At 43.2% G+C, this 13,808-nt stretch overlaps 1 protein-coding gene across 5 annotated transcripts in view; it reads right to left on the reverse strand.

The window, feature by feature from the left end:
• The window catches only part of tfeb (transcription factor EB), a 28,771-nt gene that overhangs the window by 14,636 nt on the left and 327 nt on the right, over positions 1–13,808 (reverse strand). The window contains exon 1 of one of the 5 annotated variants that reach the window (XM_070959691.1): positions 4,263–4,798. The exons of 2 other annotated variants lie outside the window; for them this stretch is intronic. In XM_070959691.1, coding sequence (XP_070815792.1) covers positions 4,263–4,388 — 126 coding nt within the window. In that variant the 5' untranslated portion in view covers positions 4,389–4,798. Of the gene's footprint in view, positions 1–2,221; positions 2,298–4,262; positions 4,799–13,808 lie in introns of those variants that run through there. 2 more of the 5 variants (XM_070959692.1, XM_070959695.1) reach the window with 2 other exon arrangements.

A 13,808-nucleotide genomic window follows, 5' to 3' on the forward strand; every position in this document is an offset into this window, starting at 1 on the left:
AAACAAACAAGTGAGCTGATACACATACACACAGTGGTGGAATGCTGCACAGTGTATTTATAGAGACTGACAAATGGGGTGATTACGTCTCCAAACTCAAACGGGAAGGTAGGAATGCCAGCGAGAGGAGGGCGTGTTCTATGTGCTTAGAGGGTCTATGGATAGACCAGTTTGCTGTACAGACTGTCAAGCCCTTTGAATGAGTAAAGAAGTTCCAAATCCATCAGGTTTGCTTAATAATGTCAGCAAGTGAAGATCACAGTGCCCCGGCTCTGCAAAAGGATACTGCTTATGACACCAGAGGTAGCAGCTGCAGTGTTTACATAACACTACCAAACTTTCCAACATATGTGCTGTATCATATAGCCTCCAACAGTGACTAAACCTAGATGCATAATATATATATATATCCTGCATCCATGCATACACATACACACTGACAGGATATCACTTCCTGATATCATATGGTGACACACTGCTACCAGGCAGCATGATCTCCCACATGGGCCTTCCCATTGCTTGGCATCCACTGGGGTAAGCAGGCATCTGTGACGCAGTACAAGCACACAGCGGCCATTGTGTGTCCGATGCTGTGATGTCACAGCCCCTTCGCTTCAAACACTGACAGCCAGTGGGAGGATACAGAGCGGGGGAAGCCTGTGTCACAGGTCAACTCTGAATTGTGCCACAGATTAGTCACAAACATACACGCCAGCTATACACAATACAGAGAGGTGTGCAAAACATAGAATGCATTAACCATGCTGCGCATACGGTGATGACAGCTGTAGATACATGTGTAAAGTGTAACACATACACATTCATAGATGCAGACACACAAGTAGGTACACACACTTGGGGGCAGTGTGGGGACATGGCACCTGTGCTCAGACACATGGTGTTAATTCGTCAAGTGTCTATTTTTAGAAATGACTGTGCAATGCCAAGAAAGTCTGCATACACACATACACATACAGGTGCTCTCTCACAACAAAGAACATGTGCAGCCACACGTATGCGGCCACAGCTACTAACTAACTAACAATTTACAGGCTAAAAGTAGACGGAAATCCCTCAAGGTCACAGAAATGCTTGGCCATCTTTTGAGATGTCTGTCTATAACCTGGCCAGGCCCTGCTCTGAGACACAAACACTTCAGGAATACTGCTGAAGAAATGTACACACTCACTCATCACAGGGTAAAAACATTCACGTGTAAGTCTCGGTCTTCTCCCTTAGAAACGTCTTTGTATACACATTGCTAATTACCTGTGACATTTTGATACAGTTTGACGTTATTGAACGTTTAGTCTGACTTCCTGTTCATATCATGAAGGTTCCAAATATGATACTGCACTGTGTACTTCACCAGCCTTCCCATCATTGCACAAACACATGCACACTCACACTACCACACACGCCCTTTCCGCATTAAGCTATCTGTCTGCCTGCTCTAATGACTAAAATAACCCCCCTGCTCTCTGTTCTCCTTTTCAGGAACACCCTGTTCCCCTGAGCTATGGTGAGTCTTTTTTGTTGTTGTTGTTTATGTATGTGCATGTGAGTTTGTGTGTGTCTCTGTACGGCGGTGGGGGTGAGGGGGATGTGCACATGAACGGGGCACGTATAGTGTGCACATGCATTATTGCTCTACAGCGTCTGTCGGCTTTTGAATAGGCTCTTTCACAACATGTAAACAGACCTTCAGTTTCAATATTCCTAAACCGCTGCCACACACTCAACAAGGAAGGTTGGTAGGATTATGTGACAGGGCTGGCATGGCAAGTATGGGGTCCTTACCCCTTCCTCTTTGGTCTCTCACACACGCACTCACACACACACAAACAGCTGTACCCCTTAGAGACAGAACACACTGAACTATTCTGCACAGACATGCAGACAGACAGACTGGCAGACAGACGGACGGGCAGTCAGATCATTTTCAAACAGTCAGAACTGGTATACTGCTGGGTCTCCTGCTGCTTTAGATATAAAATCCCCCCTGTTACCTGCTCACATCTGCACTAATGACAACAGATACTGTTGCAGCATACAGGGGTTATGTATGCACACCAGAGTGGATGAGGTCTTAATTCTATGGAAGTGTTAATGCAGGGTAGCTCCACAATCAATGAATGAGTGAATTTCTACAGTATAATATAAATATATAGAAGCACATTAACACATAGAGACAGATGCACATCGACACATGTTCAATTACCTGTTTGAGAGGAAAAGGAGTTCACAAGGAGGAATATGCTCTGCTTATGCTGCTGACTACATGTCTGGACGCTGGAGAAAGTGGATGACAATCTGCAGAGCGGAGGTCATGGGGCACAGAGATGGAGAAAGGTGATGGAGGTGTGAAAGGAAAAAGAAAGATGGACAAAAACAAAGAAAGAAAGATGATTGGTTATAAAATGTAAAACAGAAAAGATGGACAGATAGAATGAACAGCAGTAGCATAAAATATGTGACCGTGACTGATGTGTGGAAAAGCAACAGAGGAGGCAGTGGAGTGTTCAAGAGGGGGAAGCAGCAGGTGTGCAACACACACTGAAGAACGCAGAGAAGAGAATTTCCACAGCGGAAGCAAGAGAGGCAGCAGACCATGGTTAAAACTGAGTATAAACACACTGAATGCTGTGAAGGGATGATATTCTCAATTGTTTCAAGGCTTGACTCTGTTGGAGAAAACAGTTTAGTGTTTAGTTTTCATGCACCAAATTGTTGCAGCTCTTTTGCAGCCGGTTCTTTGCCATCACGCTGTTAAGTTTGCGTTTCTCTAATGAGTAGAGATTCAAGCGTGTGGTTGTAGAGGGTTTCTACAACGCAAATATTAACTGAGTCACGCACTCAAGAACAATATTCAAAACACTGCATGCTCTTCCGCTTAATACAGATTTTAGCATGGTTGAGGTGAGGGAGGATGCATTACAGCCACTGTAAAATGAGCATTGTCCTTGGACTATTAGTGAAGTCAAGGTGAATAGAAAGTTTTGTGAAATTGACACGCATGAAATACAGGCCTACTCGGTCTGTCTTTGACATAAATTACCATCAATAAACATCATGTTTCTGCTCAGTAACCAACTTTCTGAAGGTCATCTGAATGAATCATCAGAACTCATCAGCACTGTGTGTGAATCACAATGCCTGTCACCTTCTAAACAGTCTATATATAGCTGACCAAGAGAGACCCTTGTCCACAGTTAGTCTGTCAACTCAGGTCACTCTGCCTCGCAGATCACAGGGAAGGGAATGACAGCAACAGGCTATCAGTGCAAACACGCCTTCATCTAATCAAAGTAAAACACAATGAGATACAGGAAAGACAACAGTCCAGCATCATCAGTTAGAACCAGAATGTGTCACTTCCCCTTTCCTTCCATTGGTTTTCACAACTCCAAGTTTTGTCAGCGGTGAAGCAACTTCCTCTGCAGGAAACCCAGGGAAAGAACAAAAGCTGCTTGTCCTACCACGGTTTCTAGGACTGAGACGTAAATCTTTGCTCGTAATGTTTTCATATTGATTGCCATTTCTCAGACAATGCTTGAAAACTCTAAAACAAAGCACACATGGTCCAATCTGGAGTCAGAAAGGCTATTCCCTGTCTAATCAAATGAGTGAGACACATACAATACCATGTGGTGCACACAAGCCACATACAGACTAAGAGAAACGTGCACAAACAGGAATTCACACCCCATGATGAGAGTCAACCTGCTGTGGTACAGTTGTAGTGTTAGCATATTACGAGCTAAGACAGCAGCAGTGAAGTCACAAAAGATCTCTAAACACACCTCAATTTACCATTTTCGTTTCTTGAAATGATGCATTTTGGCATGCAAGCAAACATCAGAGAACTATTTCATGTAGTAACTGAGTAACTCCCCACCAGACAACCCACACAATCAGTACCATCACTCTGACATCCTGCCTCCACTTGCTGCATGTAACAATCATCACATTGCTTAACAGTGTAGTAATGAGTGCAGACACTATTTCTTAGTTTCTGAGGTCCAAACGCAGTATGTAATAATCAGTTTACCGTTGACACCCATGCTGCTTCTGTAGCTGCATCTATTAGAGGAACTACTAAAAACACTTCAAAGAAAAACTACTGCGATATCTTGAGTTTCATTTCCGACAGCATATCAGCATGAACTGAGCTCAGACTGACAGTCGTATCTGACAGCCAGACCGTGAGAAACACTTCAATGATTCATGTAGCGCAGCATGTATGAACGCAAGATTCTTACCAGCAACTCTCCAACTATCCCAAAGACAGCATCGTGTATCCCAGAGAAATCCGCTCCTCCACGTGTTAACAGCACACACTCACTGACAGAGGCGGTCTGTTGGCCGGGCCCGACCAACCAGTGCATTCATATGCCGGTTCACTGGTTGAAACACCACTCCTCCCTCCACCAGCTGAGTTACAGTAGGCTGTGTGACAGTCACTATTAGTCACCTTCCTCCCTCTCTTTAACCACCAGCTCAGCTTCCTATTCCTTCTCGTCCTGCTCCTCCTCCCACTCTCCTCCTCTTCCCCTAAATTAGCCTAAATGCCGTAGTCTGGGCAACAACAACGAGAGCCCTGTGTCCAGTAAACTCATCTCCCCTCCCCTCTCTCTCTTTAATTTCTCTTTCACTCTAATGTGGAACTCCTCCTTCAGTTCAGCCTCCTTCCTATAGCAGTGAGCAGCATTTACATACAGCAACACCTACACATATGCGTGCTTAAGCACCCATAAACCTTGGAAGCAATTCCTTTTTTTTCTGCCCAGTCATTGCGTATGGGATTTTCTGAGCTACAGGGCAGTGAATCAGCATATTTACTTCTTTAAATGCACTCCCACACACTGCCACCCTGCCATACATGCTTATATGGCAATAATACAGATAACAAGCCTGTACACAATCCTGAGGACAGGAAATAACACCATATTTATTGTCACTGACAACATGTATGAATTCAGTATTAGTTATCACACACTTATCAGAATAAAAAACAAACCAGATCCATTTTGAAAAATCTACACAGGTGAAGCAGATAGCTAATGACTGACGCAAACGGATCTTAGCACAATGCAGAGATGTCTTTGTTTTTCAAAATGCTTTTAGAGATGCTACAGGGCAGTGGCGCACACATTTTTATAACTAATATAGATTTTCCTCACATTTCTGGAAGCACGTCACTAGATGAAATGCTATGAATCAAAGATGAATCAGAAGACAAAAAAATCTCAATAATCTAAGCTTGTCTGTGTACACAGCAGAACAAGAGCATATCCCGGTGAACCTTTCGGCGATCACTGATGAAAAGTAATTCCAAAAACTGTGCTTTGCATCTAAAGTGGAGCTGCGGGGCTGTATGTTTACTTCTCAGTGATTGGCTGCTCTGTACAAGCCCTGTGAAAGGCTAGTGAGTTCAGATTAAAATAAAACTCCCAAGAGAAACAAGAAACAGTAGTCACGTCGTGAATCACTCCTCCCTCTCCTCTCCTCCAAGTTCGTGCACTCATGTCTATGTATGCACATGCGAAAAACACATGCAAGCCAGATTAGTGTCTCAACATTCATTCTCGACAAAGAGAGACACACAAACACAGATAACGAACTACAGAAACAACAGAAGGCAGGATGATGACTACTTGCTGATAGGCCCATTAAAAGAGACTCCTAGTGGTGGGATTGTGCATAAGAGCAGAACAGTTTCACTTCAGAACATGAAGAAATGCTGTGCATAAGGAGGATGGTTGTTCTTGTTTTGTTTTTTTAACAATAAAGGTTTTAGAGGATCAAACTTTATTCATGAAGCAATAAGAAATGTTTGCTAACTATCTGTCATACCTCTTTATGAAGCGGCTTTTACTGTTTGAGCCTGAAAACTGGACGTGTCACTGTGAGCTCAGCTCATTAAACTACAATACAGAGTGACCAGCTTTAAAATCAATCAGCCCATCAATCTGCCTCAGGTTGTCACACATTCAGTACATCCACACAAACATACTGTAAAGGCCACACGCACAAAGTCCATTGTGTGCAGCGGCATGTTTGACGGGTCCTCTGTGCGTAATGTGTGTTACATGTATTACCATGTTCATAAAACACAGTCTCAGGCCTTTCTTCCATCCCTGTATGTGACCCAACTATTAGGACCCTTCCATTCGTACTCTCCTATATGCCCTCCATCCTGTATCCCTGAATGCAGCGACACAAACACTGGTATCAAAGTGCCACTCAGCTAGTTGTGCCTATCACAACAGAGGAGAACACAGGCCAGCATGGTTCAGCAGTACCCGTCTGACAAGCATCCCTTGTTTGTACACAAAGCAGTTAACAGTGGGCCAGCTCCACTTCTCATAGTGCCCGCAGTGTATTTACTGCGCTATTTTGGTCCAGGGGCAGGACCCCTCCGGGCCCTCAGCTTATTGGCTGGGAAAGCTGCGTTCCTGTCAAATCTGGCCAATCACAAGGCATATGTGTAGGAAGGGAAACCATTGACCAAGACAGCCTTGTACTCTTTGACAATGGCCTATGGAGGAGGCAGGACCCAAACGCACACACATATATGTCCACACACACACACACACACACACACACACACAACAAACACACCACCTAAGACACCTCTCCTACTCGTCCCCCAGGCAAGTTTAGTCTCTTGGTCACCATGGTTGCAAAGAGGTTGCAAACAAATACAACTTCAAAGACCATCAGGTCTACTCAGTGTTGGGCAATGTGTTGATATGTCCGTGTGAAGTTTGACCCAGCTACGCTAACCTCAGGCTATCTCTCTGTGAAGTGGGACAAACAGTGCTGTCAATATTGCAGACAAATTATATGCATGGTTGCAGATGAAGGGTTTACAATTCAACCATGTAAACATGAATTCACACATAATATCTGTAGCATTTAAACATTTTGTCTGTATGACACATACTGTATCTGAAGCTCTATGCGTGTCAACAGTCTTAGCCCCACAATGGTGTGATGGTGTTCCAGCGGAAGTGAAAACATGGCATCATTTTCAATATCCATTCGCCAAGACCTACTACTAAAATAATTTATGCTTAAGGAAAAATAGCCACTTCCTCATACTATGTGTTACATCATATGTCCTGAGGTGACCTCAAGTTGTGTTCATGAGTATTAAACCTGCTTTTGTGGTATAAAGATACACATCACCTGCCTCCCTGATTACATAAACAACATGACAGGAATATCCATTTTAATTCCACTAAACAGCACAAAGACAATATATTTAATGTTTGACCTCATCAGCTTCTTTAATTTTTGTAAATATCTGCTTATTCTGAATTTGATGCAGCAACATGTTTCAAACTCGTTGGGAGAGGAGCAACTAAAAACTGGGAAAGATGTGGAACGCGCCAAAAACACCTGTTTGGATCATTTCACAGGTAAACAGGTTCATTGGTAACAGGTGATAGTATCATGATTGAGTATGAAAGAAGCATCCTGGAAAGACTCAGTCATTCACAAGCGAGGATGGAGAGAGGTTCACCTCTTTGTGAACACATGATTAGATAAAGGATATTAGTACAGGGGCTCAGGAACACTTCATAAAATCACAGTTGGTAAACACAGTCTGTTTACAAACGATAGGATTCTGTTTTTATTTACATTTTACTCTGTGTCCCAAATTGTTTGGAGTCTTTGTTTTACTAGAACAGAAATGAACAGTCATTAATATTCAGTAAGTGTTCATGTGTGATAAAGAGAGCAGTGCAGTAACCAGCCAACCAGCATTTCTTTTTGCATGGGTGAGAGTCACCAAGTGCAGTGAGATGGAATGGACGGCATTCAGGAGATGAGTCGTGAGATAAAGCATGTGCACACACACAGACGCACACCCACGCGCACACCCACACACAGGAAGGTTCTTGTAAACTTACTATCATTCTCTTGACCCCTCCTTGAACTCTTGATGTGTTTTAATTGTTTCTGTCCTCCCTTTCTTACATCTTCTTCGCTCACTCTGTCATTGTCATTGTTTCTCTTCCTCTCCGCAGCCTGAAATGCTCGCAGGCAGACACATTTTTCATACCAATGGTAATGAGCTGTTAACTTCTCTACCCATTGAGAATGAAAGTAGGAAGGAGGGACAAAGAATGAAAGTGTGGGGGAGTGGAAAGTTTTGTAAAATCAGGTTTTGGCTTTGTGACGGCTGTGTGTGTGTGTGTGTGTGTGTGTGCGTGTGTGTGTGTGTGCGTGCGTGTGTGTGTGTGTGTGCGTGTGCGTGTGTGTGCTAGATCAGCATGGATTCCTTGGGGTGCAGACAGAGGAATTCTGTCTCTACACACACAGACACATCACATACAGTATATCACTGAATTTGCGCCACAGATAATTCTGCCATGACTACAGTTAACACTAACAGAGAAGGAATAGATTACCCAATAAAAAATGTCAATAAACTCGGGCAGAGTACAGAGTACTACTACTAAAATTGCTGTGGTTTTCAGTTTTACCTGTCCCAGCAGATAAGAGCCCATCTACAGTGGGAAGAGCGCCTGCTATTGATTGGAAGAGGGAGCATCCACTCCAACAATATCACTCCTGATATAATAATTGATCAAGGCCAAATTACTATTGTCACATCTGTTAAAAAAAAAAAAAAACTCATCTAAGCAAGTAACCAAAGTAATCAAGCCACTTAATTTAAAAAGCATGCACAACAAAAACATGCTGATGTTGATTTTGAAAGTGCAAAAGTTGACAATTCTCCTTCTTCTTCCTCTTTTAACTCAATAACAACTGCTTGACCAACAGGGGCTTTCCTGTTACGATTAAATTATCTTTCTGTTGAAATAAAATGAAAATGACACATTAAAACCTGTGATTTGACTACAGATCAGAAGAGAGAGACTAGGCCAGTCCCCAGCTACCACAGTGAGACCCTGACAGACATCCTGTGTTAGACAAGTCCAACCCTCTTACAACACAAACAGTGGCAGGGAAATAAATGTGCAGTGCAGAATAAAACAGGCAAACACAGAGGAAGTGACAGAAATCTGGATTCTTAAAACTGAATAATCTCCATGCTTTGGCCACATTGTTAAAGGTCAACAAGGCCTGACAACCTGAAACCTGACAATGATGTTTACTGAGAGGGAAAGGGACAGCTGAGCATAGTGAAAGCACAGAAAAGTGCACTTTCAAACGCATCAGTCCAAACAACAGAGAGGCGGATTTAGAGCATCTTTGAGCAGCTTCAGGTACAAAGACACGCTCTGAGACGGAGGAAACTTTGGTCATGAAGGACTTTAGAGACACATTGTAATCAAATAGCAAAACCTTCTATTTGACTCTGAAATAAAAGTATTCACAGTGTTGAGCACAGAGCCTTGTGTGAGCCTGCAGGAGCTACTAGCAACAGATGATAAACGGTCTGTCTTAACTGACAGCAGTCAAAGGGCTGCGGCATTCATACCATCAGTAGTAGTGAGATGAAATGTATTAGCACAGCCATGCCATGAGTCATCAGTGGGTCATTTAACATAAAAGCAGATTCTGCTGAAGCCTTGAAACCAGACTGAAACTGATCAAAAGCGTTGTTGAGAGAAACGGCCTTTGTTTTTACTGCCATCAGTCCGAACCTACTGGCAGCAGAATGAATGCTAGGAATGACAAACCTGTCTGAGGAGACCGGAGGGCAAAACATTAAGGGAGCAGGTGGCAAAATTCATGTGAAGGCTTTCTAGATTTGTATGGCAGTTAAAGACGAGCATAAAAAACAAAATCTTCAAAGCTGTGCTGAGCCTTGAAATCCTAATTTACTTCCAAAGCACAAATTATTTCAAGATATTTAACAGGACACATCAGCAGACACAATATCTTGAAAGAAGTGAAACTGCAGGGAAAACAAGTGAGATTGCCTCATGTTGTTTTCATATTTTGCTTGTTTTCGAGGAAACAAAGCTTTTCACACAATCACACTCAGACGTGACAATTTGTTAAATGAACATTTTTTAAAATCTTGTCATAATCTTAGTGTGGGGACAGTAAATCTTAATAGCTGAGGATATAGATGAACATCTTTACAGCATATGGAGATAAAAATATAACTCTGCAATCTGTTGAGGGCCTCTGAGAGAAGCTGCAGAGAGCCACAACTGCAGACCCCCACAGTTCATACTAACAAGCACATTGTCCAAACGTGCACAACAGGGCAGCTGGGTGTGTGTGCTCACAGATTCAGCTGAGACGCCATTCTTACACAGAAAAGAGACACTGCGCAAGACCATCACTACTGTCTGTCAGTCAAAAGAGGATATGAAACAGTGGAATGGCGATAAGATGAGGAAGTGGAGTCACACATTAAGCACATGCCCTAAAATGTCCCACCCACACTCACCTCTGATACATCATGGGTCATGCTGTCACACAGCACATGCCAAGATGTCATTCCTGTGGTTGAAAAAAGTCCAACCTTTAGTGACAAACGTGTACGGTAATTAGTTTGGTCTTTTTCTTCGTCTTGTTGTGTCTTAAAGGAACATCCAGTCCACCATAAAGACAGTTCCTCTTTCACTCTGACCTGAGATACACACGAAGAAAACCACCCAGATCATGGGAGATCTGTCCATATGGCAAACGGGGGAAGTTGTGTTTACACACACCTGATGCTCTTTCACACTAGAGTACATCCATTGAGCCGCGTGTGTGTGTGTGTGTGTGTGTGTGTGTGTGTGTGTGTGTGTGTGTGTGTGTGTGTGTGTGTGTGTGTGTGTGTGTGTGTGTGTGTGTGTGTGTGTGTGTGTGTGTGTGTGTGTGTGTGGGTGGGCACCACTGCCTCTGTTTGCCTGAAGAAAATTAACCCCATCTCCAACACTTACAAGCGGACATGAGTCCAATGAGGCTGAAAATATGCCACACGCACACGCACACACACACACACACTTTTCCATACACACAGCACACAGGATGCAGTGATTCGGCTCATTTGCGCAATTTAGACAAGGTGATGAGACATAGTCTTATAAAGTCAGGGCGCAGAAATGCTCCAGTATCAGCCAGTAGTTTGGTGATCAGGATATTGTTCAGACCACCTCTGCAGTGAGGTTTTAGTGCTGGCAATCTGAGCAGGTTGACACTGTGCTATTGAAGAGAGTGCAACCAGTCTGTCAGGCGTCGCTGCTGCTCTGCATACTGGCCGCTCACCTCTGACCTTGCTGACAGTGACCTCGCAGCTTGGTATGTTAACTAACCTCTGACCCTTCATGCTGCATGCACTCCATAACCCCACTGTCTCCTCTACATGCATCTGTTTGTCTGTTTAGGCAGTGAGAGAGAGAGAGAGAGAGAGAGAGAGAGAGAGAGAGAGAGAGAGAGAGAGAGAGAGAGAGAGAGAGAGAGAGAGAGAGAAGGTATTGAGGTATTGGTTGAAACAGCCCCAGCAGGCGGCAGACATCTACAGCAGTCTACTACTTGGATTTTCAGTTCAGAGGCATTCTCAGGAGCATTATATGAACACGCCATGAGGCACATGATACAATTACATGACAATAATTTGATTAAATTGGCTTATTGACATGTGGTTGCACTGCATTAGTGTGACAGCTATGGCTAAACTGTGTGCTAGTGTTGCTGCATAGAAGATCTACCGCTTTGATCTGGTCACACAACGGAAATGTTTTAATTCATTCACGGATTCACAGAAATGAGGTGTTAGTGGATAAAGAGAAAGAAATAGAGATAAAAACCAAACAGAGACAGTGGGGGGGAGAACAGTAAGTCAGGTTCAACTGTGTGATGACATAACTGCTGTTTAACTAGCTCACATGCTACAATTCAGCATCAATGTTACGTGGGAAAATTCTCGCATAGTACAACCCGAACCCACATCAGCACCTCACATACTGATCTGCAGGTCTTATTTCCTCAGACCTGGAGCTGAACCGACCTCCACGCATGTCAATAGCCATCTGTGTGTCTCAGTAACAGTGGACGACAAACAAAGGCAGAAGTTCTTCTGTCCTTTAGCGTCATATTTCTGTCTGTCTTTAATAATCACACACATATAGGAAGAAATACATGTGTGGCCAAGAAACCCAAATTGTCACTGTGGTTCACTGACCTGAGTTGTGCAACTTCCTTGCAGAACTCATTTTACTGGAAGCGAGTGAAGGCAACGCAGAATTAAAAGAGACACCTTATCTCAAAAACACATCTCTACCCACCCACAGCCATTATAAAGACTATTGATTGCTGATTGTTTAAGCATCCCTCTATATGTGGTTTCCCTCTGGTTTCCTGTGGCTGCAGTTCTTTCCACAATCTCTGTCATAAATACATAAATAAATACATTAATTAATTAGTTTATTGGGATAGCCAAGCTCTAGATCTTCTATTTCTAGTAACTCACTTTGTCAGCTGTCATCATAGTGTTTTGTGACAAAACATAGTCCACCGCCACTGCACTTAACACTGACGTTATTGTCTAAAGGGAAATTTCTTTCTCTTTTTTCTTTTCTGAGAACGAAAGTAGAAGAGTCATGAACGTAAGCAGAAGCTTGAAAACAGCACTGGGCAGTTACAAGCTATCAGACCTATTGAGACCTTCCTGCTCTGACCTTTGAATGTTATTGTGTTCTCTGGCGAATGGTATGGATGATTACAGGGGCCTGGTGGAGGGGTCGGGGACCGGGCTCGAATGTCAAATACTTGGTTGGTGCGATGTACGGTGGCACACATGCTCTAAGGAGACATGCAGGTTGGCCTGCAGGCTGCAGACAGACTAGCTGTGGACGGGATAAAGTTAACTGTAAGCCGTCACTTCTACATTCATTGTGGTAAATAAGTTGCTATGGCATATGAATACGGTCACGTAGCTTGACCATATTCTACAGTAAAACAAGATAAAACATGTTGCTGCTAAAAAAAAAAAAAAAAAAAAAAAGAAATCACAGCTAAACCTCAGGTCTGTGCCACATGTCATCACTGAAGTGACACTGCCTCAGGCATAATGTATTATACCCTCCATTCAACACGCACTCACACTAATAATAAACACAAGGTACGTACTCCACAGATGGGCCAAAGGGGGCATAAATAGTCGCTGTTGCCTTCATTATTCTTGCGTTTGCACCATACAGGCAGTGGAAGCAGCAGCAGAGCACTGCAGTCTGCACAGTTTACAGTCACAGCTTATACATGTCTGCATACCCCGAGGCTGAGGTGTTGTTACTGATACCAGCCCTGGCTACTGTTTATAAATGGTAAGAGGGGCAGCTCTCGCCAGAGACTCGCTGATGACAGTGAAAGAGGGGAAAGTGGTGCATTATGGTTGAACCCAGAGGGTCCCAAAGCGGTACCAGGGTTCCTGCCATTTCATTGCTATTTTATTTCTTTGACTACTGTGTAATCTTGTGCTTTAGTTTATTCTCCATTTCTGCTAAAAATCCTTGTACTAATATTTGAGAAAGTACACCTGAAAATGACATCTAAGGTCGTTTAGTTTTGTTCTTTGTAGTTTTGAATGTCTCAGTCTTTTCAATCACTCCATTCAAATTCATAGTAACTCATGGCCGGTGCACTGTGATTCGTGCTGCGTGCAGCCTGTCTGTAAAGTTTTTAGTGTAAAGTATGGTTGCACACATGCAGCCACAGGTCTCCTCTGCACTGCACCAATAGTTACTCAACTATCTTCGCACTGGTTTAGCAACATTTCACTGAAAAGTACAACCCGGCGCTGCCTGTAATTTCCAAATGGCAAATAATAAACTGCCCGCTTTCATTTAAAACTCAATGAATCAAAAGAGAAATGCGCACTTTAAAAT

This window comes from Chaetodon trifascialis, chromosome 3, assembly GCF_039877785.1.
Source record: "Chaetodon trifascialis isolate fChaTrf1 chromosome 3, fChaTrf1.hap1, whole genome shotgun sequence".
Classification (NCBI taxonomy): domain Eukaryota; kingdom Metazoa; phylum Chordata; class Actinopteri; order Chaetodontiformes; family Chaetodontidae; genus Chaetodon; species Chaetodon trifascialis.